Source organism: Scyliorhinus torazame, chromosome 7 (assembly GCF_047496885.1).
Source record: "Scyliorhinus torazame isolate Kashiwa2021f chromosome 7, sScyTor2.1, whole genome shotgun sequence".
In the NCBI taxonomy this organism is placed as follows: Eukaryota; Metazoa; Chordata; class Chondrichthyes; order Carcharhiniformes; family Scyliorhinidae; genus Scyliorhinus; species Scyliorhinus torazame.
The window spans coordinates 42959819-42973327 of NC_092713.1; the positions used below are offsets into that span (position 1 = coordinate 42959819).

The following is a 13509-nucleotide window of genomic DNA, read 5'->3' on the forward strand; positions in this document are numbered from 1 at the left end:
ACAGTTTTGACAATTGGTTTTGACAGGTTTGTTGACAATCACAATGGACTCTACAGTAATGTATTTATGCACTTTTTATGCACGTTTATGCTTACTTTTAACACCTGACATAGCCTAAAGGGCACTTACCTCACCAAAGGGCATCTTACCTCCCTTAAAGATGTCCCAGACCAGATCCAAAGAGGTGCCTTACCTCTTCTGTACCCTGGCTATCAAAAGCAATTACAAAGTAAGTTCAAAATGGCTCTTATCTGATCTAATCTGCAACTTCATTTTTCACATTCCTGGCCTACCAAAATCCAACTTTGATGGAGGCAACTGATGATTCAAATGGCCGGCTGCCTCCATAAACTAAAAATATGTGAAATGAGCCCCCATTCACACCCCTGCGAAAATGGGAAAGCGCTATGTTCGGGGGAGGAACTTCCAATTTTTGGGCAATTCTGCTATTTTCGCCATGACAGAGGGCCTCCCCATTATGTCAAAAATCTGGACCCTTATATCTGTTTGATGTAACTGTATTGCCTAACAGCAGTCCGCGTGAGGTAATGATTTCATGATTTTTGATTTAAGGGGTGAAATGTTTGAACCTCGAAATTAATTTGCAAGTTGGAAAGTTCTTTCTCAGAGCTAAAGTAATAAAATTTTAATCAAGCTGCATTTCATTGATGTGGGCTTGCAGACTGTAGGCTGCATATTATTGGTGTGAGCTTGCAGACTGTAGAGCAGACTTGTTGTGAACTCATTATTCCATAGATCTGATTATTGTTGGAAGGACCTAGCTAGCAACAGTGAATGGATGTGACAGGATCCAAATAAATACAAAATGAACTTCTTCAGCCCGGCCTGAACTGGCTCAGCTGTTTTGTGGTATCTCATTTTCTTTCTCTTCTTGTAATTATCTCCAACCTTTATCCCGGAATATTCTCAGTCAAGCTTTTACTTGTCCATGATAAGCGCAGCTCTGATCTGTCTTTTTCCCCTTTCGCAGGAGTGAAGAAGGGGTGAAAAAGGCAAAGTTATTTTACTTTCACTTCCACTTTATGCTCACCTGAAACAAGCAAATCTCAGTGGGTATCCCTAAATTAGGCTGATAATGTTGGGTTATCCAAGCACTTCTGGCTATATCTTACTATTATAAACTATTATATTGAGGTAGAGACACTTAAGTGTACTATCAGCTGTAGCCCAAAAGCGTTAAGATCCAAAAGTCTTTAAATCACATGGTAGAACATGGAACATTGAACGTACAGTGCAGAAGGAGGCCATTCGCCCCATCAAGTCTGCACCGACCCACCTAAGCCCTCACTTCCACCCTATCCCTGTAACCCAATAACCCCTCCAACCCTTTTGGTCGCGAAGGGCAATTTATCATGGCCAATCCACCTAACCTGCACGTCTTTTGACTGTGGGAGGAAATCGGAGCACCCGGAGGAAACCCACGCAGACACTGGGAGAACGTGCAGATTTCGCACAGACAGTGACCCAGCGGGGGATCGAACCTGAGTCCCTGGCGCTGTGAAGCCACAGTGCTATCCACTTGTGCTGTCCAGTTGTGATTAATAGTGAGTTCAGGCTGTGCGAGTGTGTTTAATATTCCGCAGAATATATATGGGCAACCAAACCTGTTCTGACTGAGAATGAAACATTTTGATTGAGGGAACAGGCACTGTCTAGTGTTTTTAAATCACCATGAGGATCAATGGAACTAGATGTGGTGAGGTTTTTTTGCTTGGATTCTGAAGCCTGAATTCTGGATGCGTTTATTTGCAAATGGATTGGTGCTAAATGTGTAGATTGCCGTGTTTCTACTTAAAAGCTGTTAACTTTGTGAATGGCTCCCATCTGGTACAGAAAACCCTGGCTCAGTTTAAATGCTCACACCAGATGTGAAACAAAAATGGTCTATAGTGATAGAACTTGAATGGGCTGAATGGATTTTCTACTCTGACCTAGTTGACTTTTAAGTAAGGCAGCTGAATAAGTAAAAGGCAGCCATAGCATTCAAGACTGGCTGACACTCCAGTCATTTCTGCTCATTGCACAAATAGTTCAGTCTTGAATGTGGGGGGGTGAAGGAAAATATTATCCCAACTTCAGATTGGACTCATAAAACTACTAAAGTTCTGCAAGTTTTTTGTGTGTGTGTGGGGATTAGTACAGATCTCAGCTCTACAGAGGAAGGTAAGTTTTCTCAACTACTTGTAAGTTGTCTGCTTTTCTCTTCTGCCTTTTCCAAATATTTCAGATTTGCTTTCAGTTCTGTTTTCCCATTGCCTGATTTGAATTGGACTAGTACACAGAATATGTCAGAAACATGTGAAATATCAGGAAATCCGAATGGTCTTCAGGGTCAAAAACAGAGCAGCAGTGAAAGTGTCATCAGTGGAGCCAGGTGACCAATTATGACTCTGAGGGCTACTTTTTGACTTTGGTAATAGTGGTCATTCTGAATGTCTATTCACGATAACACGTAAAGAAGCACAATAAATTATAGCACTTCATATTTAGAGTTTGACAGCTGTTGGGGTTCCTCATTAAAGCTGTTCTGAATTTCCTGAATCCGTTAAGTCTTTACTTTTAGTACCAGAATTAATAATATTCTATTCTTTCTTTCATGGCATGTTCCCATGGGTTGAGCAGTTACTATCAAGCCCAAAGATCCAGTCTATGATGATAGTAGACAACAGAATTGAGAGTTGCATGAAGCACTGCCATTTTTCAATATTAAATGTTCAGTGTTTTGAACATTACAATTATAATAAATGACGCATTTTAAAAATAAATAAATTTAAGTTTAAGTAAAAAGGGATTCACTTGAACATAGCAAGCTATAACCCAAGAGTAGGGTGAACGTAATCCATAGTTACCTGTTGTCTTTATCCTGGCAGCTATCAATGTTGTTCACAGAGGAGTGTGACAAGGTGCGGGACCTGATGCATGTTCACTCCTTTAGTTACGATTTCCACCTGCGCATCATTCATCAATACCTTGTCGGCCGTCAGATGACTCTGAGGCAGGGCTACCACTTGACTAGCTTCCTCGAAGATTTTATCTGTCACCATCCAGATATTCCGAAGTATGGAAGGAACCACATCTTTGAAGGTATGAGAACTGTAATTTTGAAAAGTAAGGAACACAAACTTATGTTTAACATCTCATCGTGGATGAACTGAAGGAGCCCGGTTCGCAGCCTCACAAACTGCTTATGTTTATATTTTGCTTTTAGTTTAATAAAATGGAGGACAGCAACTTTCTGGAATCAAAGAGAAAATGCTGGAAAGTCTCAGCAGGTCTGGCAGAATCTGTAGGGAGAGAAAAGAGCTAACGTTTCGTGTACAGATGACCCTTTGTCAAAGGTCATCTGGATTCGAAATGTAAGGTCCTTTCTCTCCCTACAGATGCTGTCAGACCTGCTGAGATTTTGCAGCATTTTCTCTTTGCTTTCAGATTCCAGCATCCGTAGTAATTTGCTTTTATTTTAGCAACTTCCTGGAACTTTGTGATGCAAAATTAGACACTGAACCAAGTTAACAATTTAGGACAGATGCCAAAAAGCTTTGGCAAAGAGGTAGGTTTTAAGGAACATCGTAAAGGAAGAAAGAGAGATTTAGAGAGGGAATACCAGAGCAGCTGAAGGCACCGCCAGGGGCTAATTCCTGCAATTAAAATCTGGAAGGTCAAGACCAGAATCAGATGAGATGAGCAAATATCTCAGAAGGTTGTGGGGCTGGAGGAGATTACAGAGCAGGGGAGGACTGAGGCCATGGAGATATTTGAAAATAATGGTCACGTGATCAATATTTACTAAACCAAGCCTCTGAATTGTTTTCTGTTGGTTAAATCTACAGTATTTTGTACTTCATTCCAATGTAACATTTTTTTTTGCACACAAAATATGGTTATGCCAGTTATAGACTGGGTAGATGAATAAGATATGCAATTACCCTATGAATGAGGAAGGTGTTACAGTGCAAAGATAAACTTTACAAGTTATTGTTACTATTTCAGTCATGGGATGAGGATGAGAAAATATATACCTAACCCCTATAACTTCACATTCTTATTGCTATTGCGTAATACACCAACACCAACCGCCAATGAATGTAATTTATGATTTCACAGCATTTTGGGGCTCCAGTCTGATGCGTGTCGATCACCTTATAATGTGCTGCCTTTAGAAGTGCTGTATTGAGAGAAAAAAGAGGAGTTGACACAAACTTTTCCACGTAGCATCTAGTTATTTGTTGCAATACAAAGCTCATGGGGAATCATTCAACTGCCAAAGTTGTATTTTGCGAGGAGACCAAAAGAGATAAAGAAGTGGAAGAGAGTAATCTTTTTAACAAAACGTTAAGTGCAATGTGACATTGTGGATAGTTCAGTTGGTATCCCTGAGTTGGGGGTGAGAAAGATCAGCAGGGGTGCTTTGCTGTTTACTTATCAGTGTCTTTCAATATAAAGCGCTGAGATTTGTTAAGGACTGAATTGACGTCAGCAATGACTTTGTCTAGCATTTGAACATGGGACAGTAATCAACATCTCGCCTTAAACAAAATATGTGACTTATGTTACTCAGGTTGAAAAACATGCCAGTTGTGAAATACAAGCTAAGTATATATATATTTAAAATATTAAGCCACCATGAATAGATTTTGAAATTCCATCTTTTTTTCTAGGGACCATAGCCCTCTCCACAAACATGACAACGGCTCACCAACTATATAACTACATCACAGACCATACCAGCATATATGGAATGAAACCACTGCGCATGTCGAGAACCACAATGAGTATGGATGGCAGAAGGGGGACCCAGAACACAGAAATGCATGAGTATGCATTAGTGGCTCTTTGGAATAGGTAAGTGCAAAGCAACATCTGTATACATCACAAACTGGCTGCAATGCATATCTTTCTATTTAGCTACCTCCAATTCCATTTCCGATTAAAATCTAACTCTTCCTATGAAGGAGCTAACTGACACATCATCAACTGTTTTTCCAGTAATCTGGTCCACAGACTACAATAAACAACTTGCATTGACACAGTGCCTTTTATATAGCAAAATCCTCCAAGAAATCTCACAGGAACATTTTCAAATGAGATTTGACATTGAACCACATGTGAGGTACAGGGCAGGTGCACAAACAGCTTGGTTGAAGTGAATGACTTAAGAAGCATCTAAAGTATGAGAGAGAGAGAGGCAGAGTGGTTTAGGAAGGGGATTCCAGAGCCTCGGGGGGAGGTGGGCAGGCAGCTGAAAGCACACTCAATGGTGCAGCAATGAAAATTGGGAATCGAGAAGATGTCAGAATTGAGAACGGAGATCTTGGGAGCTTTGTAGGTCTGGAGGAGGTTGAAGCTAGGGAGGACAAAGTAATGGTGGTCGGATTTGAAAACAAGGATGAGAATTTTAAAATGGAGGCATAGCTGCACAGGAACCAACGAAGGGCAGCAAACAAAAATGAATGGTGAATGAGCTTGGCGTGAGTTAAGACACTAGTAGCAGAGTTTTGGTTGAGTTTGGGAGATGACAGGTTGGCCAGGGGAATGTTGGAAAAACGAAGCCCACAGACAGCAAAACCGTCGTAAGGGCTATTCCTGATGATTCCCTTATTTCCCCTTTATTTTTGCTGTTAACAGGGCAAGAGAAATGAGGAACCCAAAAGTTACAAAAGAGGACACTCTGCTAGCTTTCGACAGCAAAATCCAGACTTTGTGGCACCTGAGAGTTGGGGTGGAACTTGGTTCAATTGATTGGCTGGTGGCCAATGAATTGGCCCAAAGGCTGTATTCTGCCCAGTTACAGGTGGTGATTGAATCCTGCCCGAGTGGGATGATTTCCAGAGACCTAAGGAAAGCAGAGTCGGGTCGCTGGACACTCGGGGGGAAAGGACCTGTTGTATCTCGTGTTTTCTCGTGCCTTTAGATGGAACTTCTTCACCCAAAGGGTTGTGAATCTATGGAATTCCTTGCCCAGTGAAGCAGTTGAGGCTCCATCATTAAATGTTTTCAAGATAAAGATAGATAGTTTTTTGAAGAATAAAGGGTTATGGTGTTCGGGCAGGAAAGTGGAGCTGAGTCCACACAAGATCAGCCATGATCTCATTGAATGGCGGAGCAGGCTCTAAGGGCCAGATGGCCTGCTCCTGCTCCTCGTTCTCATGTTCTCCATAAAGGCTGCTGTATTTATGAAACTGCAGAGACCGAATGAATCTACAGTGAAATCTAGAACTGCAAGCAAAGTTTGAAGAGAAGAAAGGTGGTAGAAGCAACCATCTGAAACAAAGACTTATCTTTTTACTTTCATCCTTATTATTTTCACCCCCTCTCTTCCCTTCTGTTTGTTTTTCTTGTATGTGTGCAGAGAGTGAGAGCAAGCTAAAGTGGAGGGATTAGGAGTTAGATAATAGTTAACCAGTTGTATTTGTTGCATGTTTCATTATAGTACCTGTTATAAATAAAAAGTAATTGCGTTTAAATTTACAAACCTGATGACTGTAATTATTGGGCGGCTAAGGGCCCAAGAATTTGGCAAGAATTATTAATTAATTCAATTGGACGAATCCAGGACAAGGGTGCTGGAATTGACCGTGCCCTAGTCCAGGGTTTTGTAACACATGGATGGGGATTTCAATAGGATATGAACTGAGGCAGGGTGAAAATGGGCAACATTACAGTGATTGAAGTAAGATATTTTGATGATGGAGCAAATACGTGATCAGAGATTCACTTTGGAGTCACTTAGGACATTGAAATAAAAAATGGTCTGGTTTAGTTTCAGACAGTGACCAGACAGAGGGATGGAATTGGTAGTTGGGGACCAGAGTTTATCATGAGGTGGGGACCAGAGACAATGATTTTGGTCTTCCCAATATTTATTTGCAGAAACTTTCTGCTCCTCCAACTCAAACAAGCAGCATGGCAAATCGGAGACAATGGAGAGGTAATTGTGAGGTAGAACTGGGGGTCATCTGCGACATGTGAAATCTGGCATTATGTTTTCAGATGATGTTTCTGAGGGGAAGAATTTAGGAGTAGGATAGAATACGCCTACTCCATCTGTCTAAGGGTGGCACCGTGGCTAGACCTGGTTATCTCACAGCGCCAAGGACCCAGGTTGAATTTCAGCCTTGAATGACTGTGTGGAGTTTGCACCTTCTCCACGTGTCTGCATGGGTTTCCTCCAGGTGTTCCGGTTTCCTCCCACAGTCCAAAGACGTGCGTATTAGGTGAATTAACAATACTAACAATTGCCCCTTATTGTCCGAAGATGTGCAGGTTAGGTGGGGTTACCGTGATGGGGTGGTGGAGTGGGCCTAGGTAGGGTGTTCTTTCGGAGGGCTGGCAGACTCGATGGACTGAATGGCTTCCTTCTGTACTGCAGGGATTCTGTGGATTCCTATGTCACTCAATGATTTAAAGACCAGATCACATCTCTCTTCAGCGTATCTCCGATGAAAGCAAGTTCACCAGTGTAAATCACTCCTGATAACTTTGTACCCTGCATCATAGAATCAATTGTATTCATTACTCTGAATCCACTCCACATAATCAGTGTCCTTTGACAGTTCAGTGTCCCATATTGCACAATTTACTTCAAATCTGCCTTCTCTGTCAAGATGATCAAGGTTCTAAATACTGCTGGTTTTAACATTAAGGTGGATGTTGTATGTAATCAGAGTGTAATTGACTGAAAGTATAGGCAGGGATTAGTTATGTTTGTTCTCCGCTCATAATTCAAGTCACATGCTTTTCTGCAGAAGTTTCAAATCAGAGCAAGTTATGTATATTTATAAAGATTAAATTGTCAGCTTATTTTTTATAATAATGATCACTTATCGTCACAAGTAGGCTTCAATGAGGTTACTGTGAAAAGCCCCTAGTTGCCACATTCTGGCGCCTGTTCGGGGAGGCCGGCATGGGAATTGAATCCGCGCTGCTGGCATTGTTCTGCATTACAAGCCAGCTGTTTAGCCCGCTGGGCTAAACCAGCCCCTGTAGTTTTGGTGACTACAATCTGGGATGCTATTTTATTAGTTTAAAAAGATAATGTATTAGAATCATTTTTTTTTAAATTAGAGTACCCAATTCATTTTTTCCAACTAAGGGCCAATTTAATGTGGACAATCCACCTACCAGCAACTTTGGGTTGTGAGGGCGAACACACGCAAACTCGGGGAGAATGTGCAAACTCCACACAGACGGTGACCCAGGGCTGGGATCAAACCTTGGACCTTGGCGCCGTGACGTGGCAGTGCTAGCCACTGTGAACAGACTCAAAAACAGCTTCCCCACTGTTACATTGTGTACCTTGTGTTGCCCTATTATGTATTTTCTTTTATTACCTTTTCTTTTCATGTACTTAATGATCTGTTGAGCAGCTCGCAGAAAAATACTTTTCATTGTACCTTGGTACACGTGACAATAAACAAAAATCCAAATCCAACCGTGCTGCCCTTCGTAAGCCTTGTTGACTACCTTCTTCACCTATGATGCCACTTTCAGTGATTTGTGTACCTGTACACGTAGATCCCTCTGCCTATCAATACTCAAGGGTTCTGCCATTAACTGTATATTTCCCATCTGTATTAGAACTTCCAAAATGCATTACCTCACATTTGTCCAGATTAAACTCCATTTGCCATCTCTCCGCTCAAGTCTCCAACCGATCTATATCCTGCTGTATCCTCTGACGGACCTCATCACTATCCGCAGTTCCACCAACCTTTGTGTCACCCGCCAACTTACTAATCAAACCAGTTATATTTTCCTCCAAATCAATTTTATATATATATATATATATACAAATAGCGAGGGTCCCAGCACTGAACCCTGAGGAACGGCACTAGTCACAGCCCTCCATTCAGAAATGCACCCTTGCACTGCTACCCTCTGCCTTCTATAACCGAGCCAGTTCTGTATCCATCTTGCCAGTTCACCTCAGATCCCGTGCGACTTCACCTTCTGTACCAGTCGAATGGCAGAAATGTCTTCACTTTTGTTTCATCATTCAGATCTGGATCATATAAAGATTCTGAGGGAATCCGACACCATGATGAGTTTGATGTGTCCTTGTTGGTGTGTCATAGTGCAGGCCCTTTTGAAGAACAACCAGAAACAGAACGCAACATGCTACGGTAGGGTTTTCACAGGATTATCCCATTTCCTTTGACTCATTTTAGTGGTTTTAGTATGTCAACACCTAGCGTTTTAAAGGGGAAGCATATAATCTCCAATTCACCCTCTTTATTATTTGTACTTCTAGATTCAGTGTTCCCTCCTTCACAGTATAGTAGTCTCTTCATTGTTCTATGCTGCTGTATGGGGAAATATTTACAAAAGCGATGTACCTGTGCAAACTTTATGTGCCTGTGATGCTTATGTCAAACCTCAAAGCTGGAATCTTGTGGATCCTTAATAAATTTGGCGATTGAGCGTGAATTGGGCTCACTTTGGGAGCGGGTGAAGCCTCCAGTTAGATTGTGCCATACATTTGACCGCCAATCTTTCCTGTCCCAATTACATTTTTGAGCCTTGGCGTTACGAGTGATATTCCTAGAGAAAGTTGGACAGTTATTATATTGAATAGTTATTATACTGACTAATGTCGCATACCACATTCAGTCTAACACCATGTGATAAATCATGTGCCTTTCTTTTCTTTATTTTTGGAAATTGTGAAGCCTAGTATATATTTCCAAAATGCACTATTTTGCAATGGTATGCACTCAGCACATTGGGCAACAATACATCCCTGATCTGATTCTTGGTATCTTTTTGCCTTTGTTCCACCTAGATTCTGACAGTCCATCGATGTGAAATTGCAGTTTACCTTCAGATATGATCTCAGTAATTATGTGTAAATGAAGGGTTGATATTTGTTTACATAAACTGTAGCGGTTTCAAGAATTTTCACTCTGTAAAGTAAGAATCAATTAACAATATATACTCAAAATTTAATCTAACCTTTCCAACATAAATCTTCCCCTGGTCTGTTGTTTCTACACAAATCTAATTACTAAGTACAGGCCTGTTTGACACAAAGCTCAAATACAAGTCGAACGACTTGTTAATTATCCTTTTGGTCGATTTGTCTATAAATTGTAATTTGAAGTCATTTCTGAAGGCTTTCTGGTTCATCAAGCTATGGAGCTATGGCTGAATCTGATCACTGTTATTACACTCCATTAACTGCCTCTACTACAATCAATATTAACACCATAGCAGAGGAACATTTGAAGCATTAATGCACAGTGAGAACAGATTTATTTTAACAAACCATACTACAGGTGCAGGTATGGTTAATAGGGTCTGTTGGCAAACCTTAATGCAGGATTATATATTCGGCAGTCTCTAAACTATGTGGACTGTAAAAATCTCAGTCTTCCTTGTTTCTATGCCTTTCACTTATAAAAAGATATAGCTAAAGAAATTCACGCTGATTTACAATGCTTTAGACAAATGAAAATTAACACTGATTAATATAAAGTATGATATGTGGGCCTAAAATATGGATCAATAGTGTACAGTAAGTAGCATTAGAGAGACTTAAAGCCTTGTGATTAATAGGCTGAACATTTGTGTCCAGAATGTTTGGCAGAGAAATTAAGAGAATATTTGGGATGATTATAAATGTAACTGGAACAGTAAAATAGAAGTCTACAGCTAGCTTTACAATACACTTCAAAGTATAAATGAGGGAAACATAATTGGAAAATTTATAGAATGGTAACAACACTGATCCCATGTATAAAATGAATCAGCTATGAGGAAAGGTTAGGAAGTTTCAACAAATTTGTTTAATTAAATAATAAAGATAAAGTAATCCGAGATTATCATTTCAAATGAGTCCGAAGACTAGAGGACCTACGTGGTTCTTAGTTTTAAAATAAAGCATTTAGAACTGACTTGTGTAAAAAGCTCTTTACCCAGTGAAATATGTGGAAGGATCTGCCAGTCAGCATAATAGAGCCAAAAACAGAATTATTCCAATCAATGCTGCAATGCGAGAGAGGGTACTAGACACCTGAGGTTCAATGGATCAAAAAGCCGATTCTCATTTCTTATGTGTTTATGGAACTAAATACGCCAGTATTCAGGGGGAGCATCACCGTCCTTTTAACCCTATTGGAGTGACTGCTAGCCACGTGATATTTTCCAGCAATTGCTGCGGATTAGGTTATATTTTTGTTTGATTACCTCTTTTTGAAGCATACTTCTTCTTAACCGTACCTCGCCTTCCATGCTTCCACATCCAAAGCTGTTTTTTTCCACCCTCTGAATGTGGATCTGAGATTTTTAAAAATCTAGGATGAGGATTTCAATAGGGTTCTGGGTGATCGAGTAGATATTACTACAGCGCAGGTGATTTTTTTGCCCTGAATGATTGCATTTGCATGTGGATGATATTCAAACCGCACTGAATTTAACATTTCAGTAGCTGTATGTCCCGCAGGCCCTTCTTCAAGTTGGTATGAAATGCTTTTGTCTCAAACCAATATTCTGTCTTGACTGTATAGCTGGATACTTACTCTACAGGGACCAAAGGCTACCTTCTCCCAGTTTATTACGTGATACTACCGTGTGATAAAAGATTTCAAAGTAAAGATTAAAAACAAATTCAAAATTATATAACACATGGGCCATGTTTGACAACGCATTAGACAAGCACTGTTACACTCTACATGCCTGCAGGAATATATTAATGCTTTTAATCATTCTAGTCCCAGTTAGCTTCAAAATTATACAATACTGGATAACTTTCCACCAAACTCTACTTAATTGTGGAATATTATAAATTTTCTACGGTCTTTAAATTTAATTTTCCTTCCATCCCTCTCCTCTGCACCCAAAGGTAGTGATGTGTTGGGTATGCTGGGTCTGTGAGTACTGCGTTTACCAGAGCAGTGAGAGAGACAGGCTACCAACACTTGTAGAAGTACAACTCTATTTTACTTAGCTATGAGCTGTTAAACATACTTGCACTGTGGGTTGACACTATGTTAGGTTGACTGGAGACCTGAGGCTAACCTGACCAGACTATACTGCTAGCACATGGTAGATGTTCGTATTACTGATCACGGGCTCTGGCTGTCTCAGAGGCTGCATCCCGAATGAGTGGGAAAACTAGTGCCCTCTGGCTATATAGTGTCCTGTCTGGTGATTGGGTGCTGTGTTCTGTGTGTTGATTGGTCTTTAAGTGTGTCAGTCAGTGTCTGTCTCTGCACCATCATATACTTGTGTGTATATTATGACATCTCCCCCTTTTTGAAAAAAAAATAAAAAATATGTGTACGTGGCAATAAATAGTATGGTATGTAAATGTTCCTGACTATGTGGAGAATATGTGAGCATATTTACAGGACTATATACCAAAACATATTTACATGGGAAGGTGTTTCGTGCAGATAGACTGTATGTAACAAAACACGGGACATGAATAACATTATGTACAAACTAGCGAACAAATAACCAGGGTATCAAAACAATCAGTCCATGAGTTTAGAGAGTTCATAAATTCAGGCAGTTCATAAATTCAGTCTCTGTAGTGGCGACGAATTCTGATTGACCGCCGCAAGGATGGGTCAGGGGCCGTCTGCTCTGGAACGGGCGGGACTGTGTCAGTCGCAGAGGGTGGCAACAGAAGAGGCAGATCTGCGAGCTCTTGGACAGGCCTGTCCTGAGGGCAAGGCAGGGCATCACGTTCTGGCGGCGAGCGTGGAAGGAGCCGCAGTGCCCGCCTATTTCGGCGAAGAAAAGAGCCATCCTGCATACGAACCAGGAACGACCTGGGGGCCACTTGGTTGATTACCACCGCGGCAGCAGACCAGCCACCTTCAGGAAGTTTTACTCGAACCTGGTCATCAGGAACGAGAGCAAGGAGATCTGTGGCACGGGCGTCGTACGCTGACTTGTGTTGGGCCCGAGACAGTTGCATTCGACGCAGGGCCGGAAAGTTGTCCAAGTCTGGGGCGTGTATTGCAGGCATCGTCGTTCGTAATGTGCGGTTCATTAACAATTGAGCTGGTGACAGGCCAGTGGACAATGGAGTTGACCTGTCGGCAAGTAGTGCGAGGTAAAAGTCGGATCCCGCATTGGCCGCTTTGCACAGGAGTCGTTTGACAATCTGTACCACCTTCTCAGCTTTGCCATTCGACTGGGAGTAGTAGGGAATTAAGGTGACGTGCGTGAAATTATACCGCCGGGCAAAGTTGGACCACTCCTGACCAGCAAAACACGGGCCATTATTGGACATGACAGTGAGTGGGATGCCATGGCGAGCAAATGTCTCCTTGCACGCACGGATGACCGCTGTCAACGTGAGGTCATGCAGCCTAACTACCTCTGGGTAGTTAGAGAAGTAGTCCACTATGAGGACATAGTCCTGGCTTGGTGCATGGAAAAGATCAATGCCAACCTTGATCCAGGGGGACAACACCAGTTCATATTGCTGCAAGGTCTCTTTTGGCTGAGCTGGCTGGAACCGTTGGCATATCGGGCAGT

At 41.5% G+C, this 13509-nt stretch overlaps 1 protein-coding gene across 2 annotated transcripts in view; it reads left to right on the forward strand.

Annotated features, from left to right (window-relative positions):
- The window catches only part of szt2 (SZT2 subunit of KICSTOR complex), a 292175-nt gene that overhangs the window by 259752 nt on the left and 18914 nt on the right, over positions 1-13509 (forward strand). For both annotated transcript variants that reach the window (XM_072510616.1, XM_072510617.1), the window contains 3 exons: positions 2892-3105; positions 4680-4863; positions 9021-9143. In XM_072510616.1, the coding sequence (XP_072366717.1) occupies positions 2892-3105; positions 4680-4863; positions 9021-9143 (521 nt within the window). The remainder of the gene's footprint in view (positions 1-2891; positions 3106-4679; positions 4864-9020; positions 9144-13509) is intronic.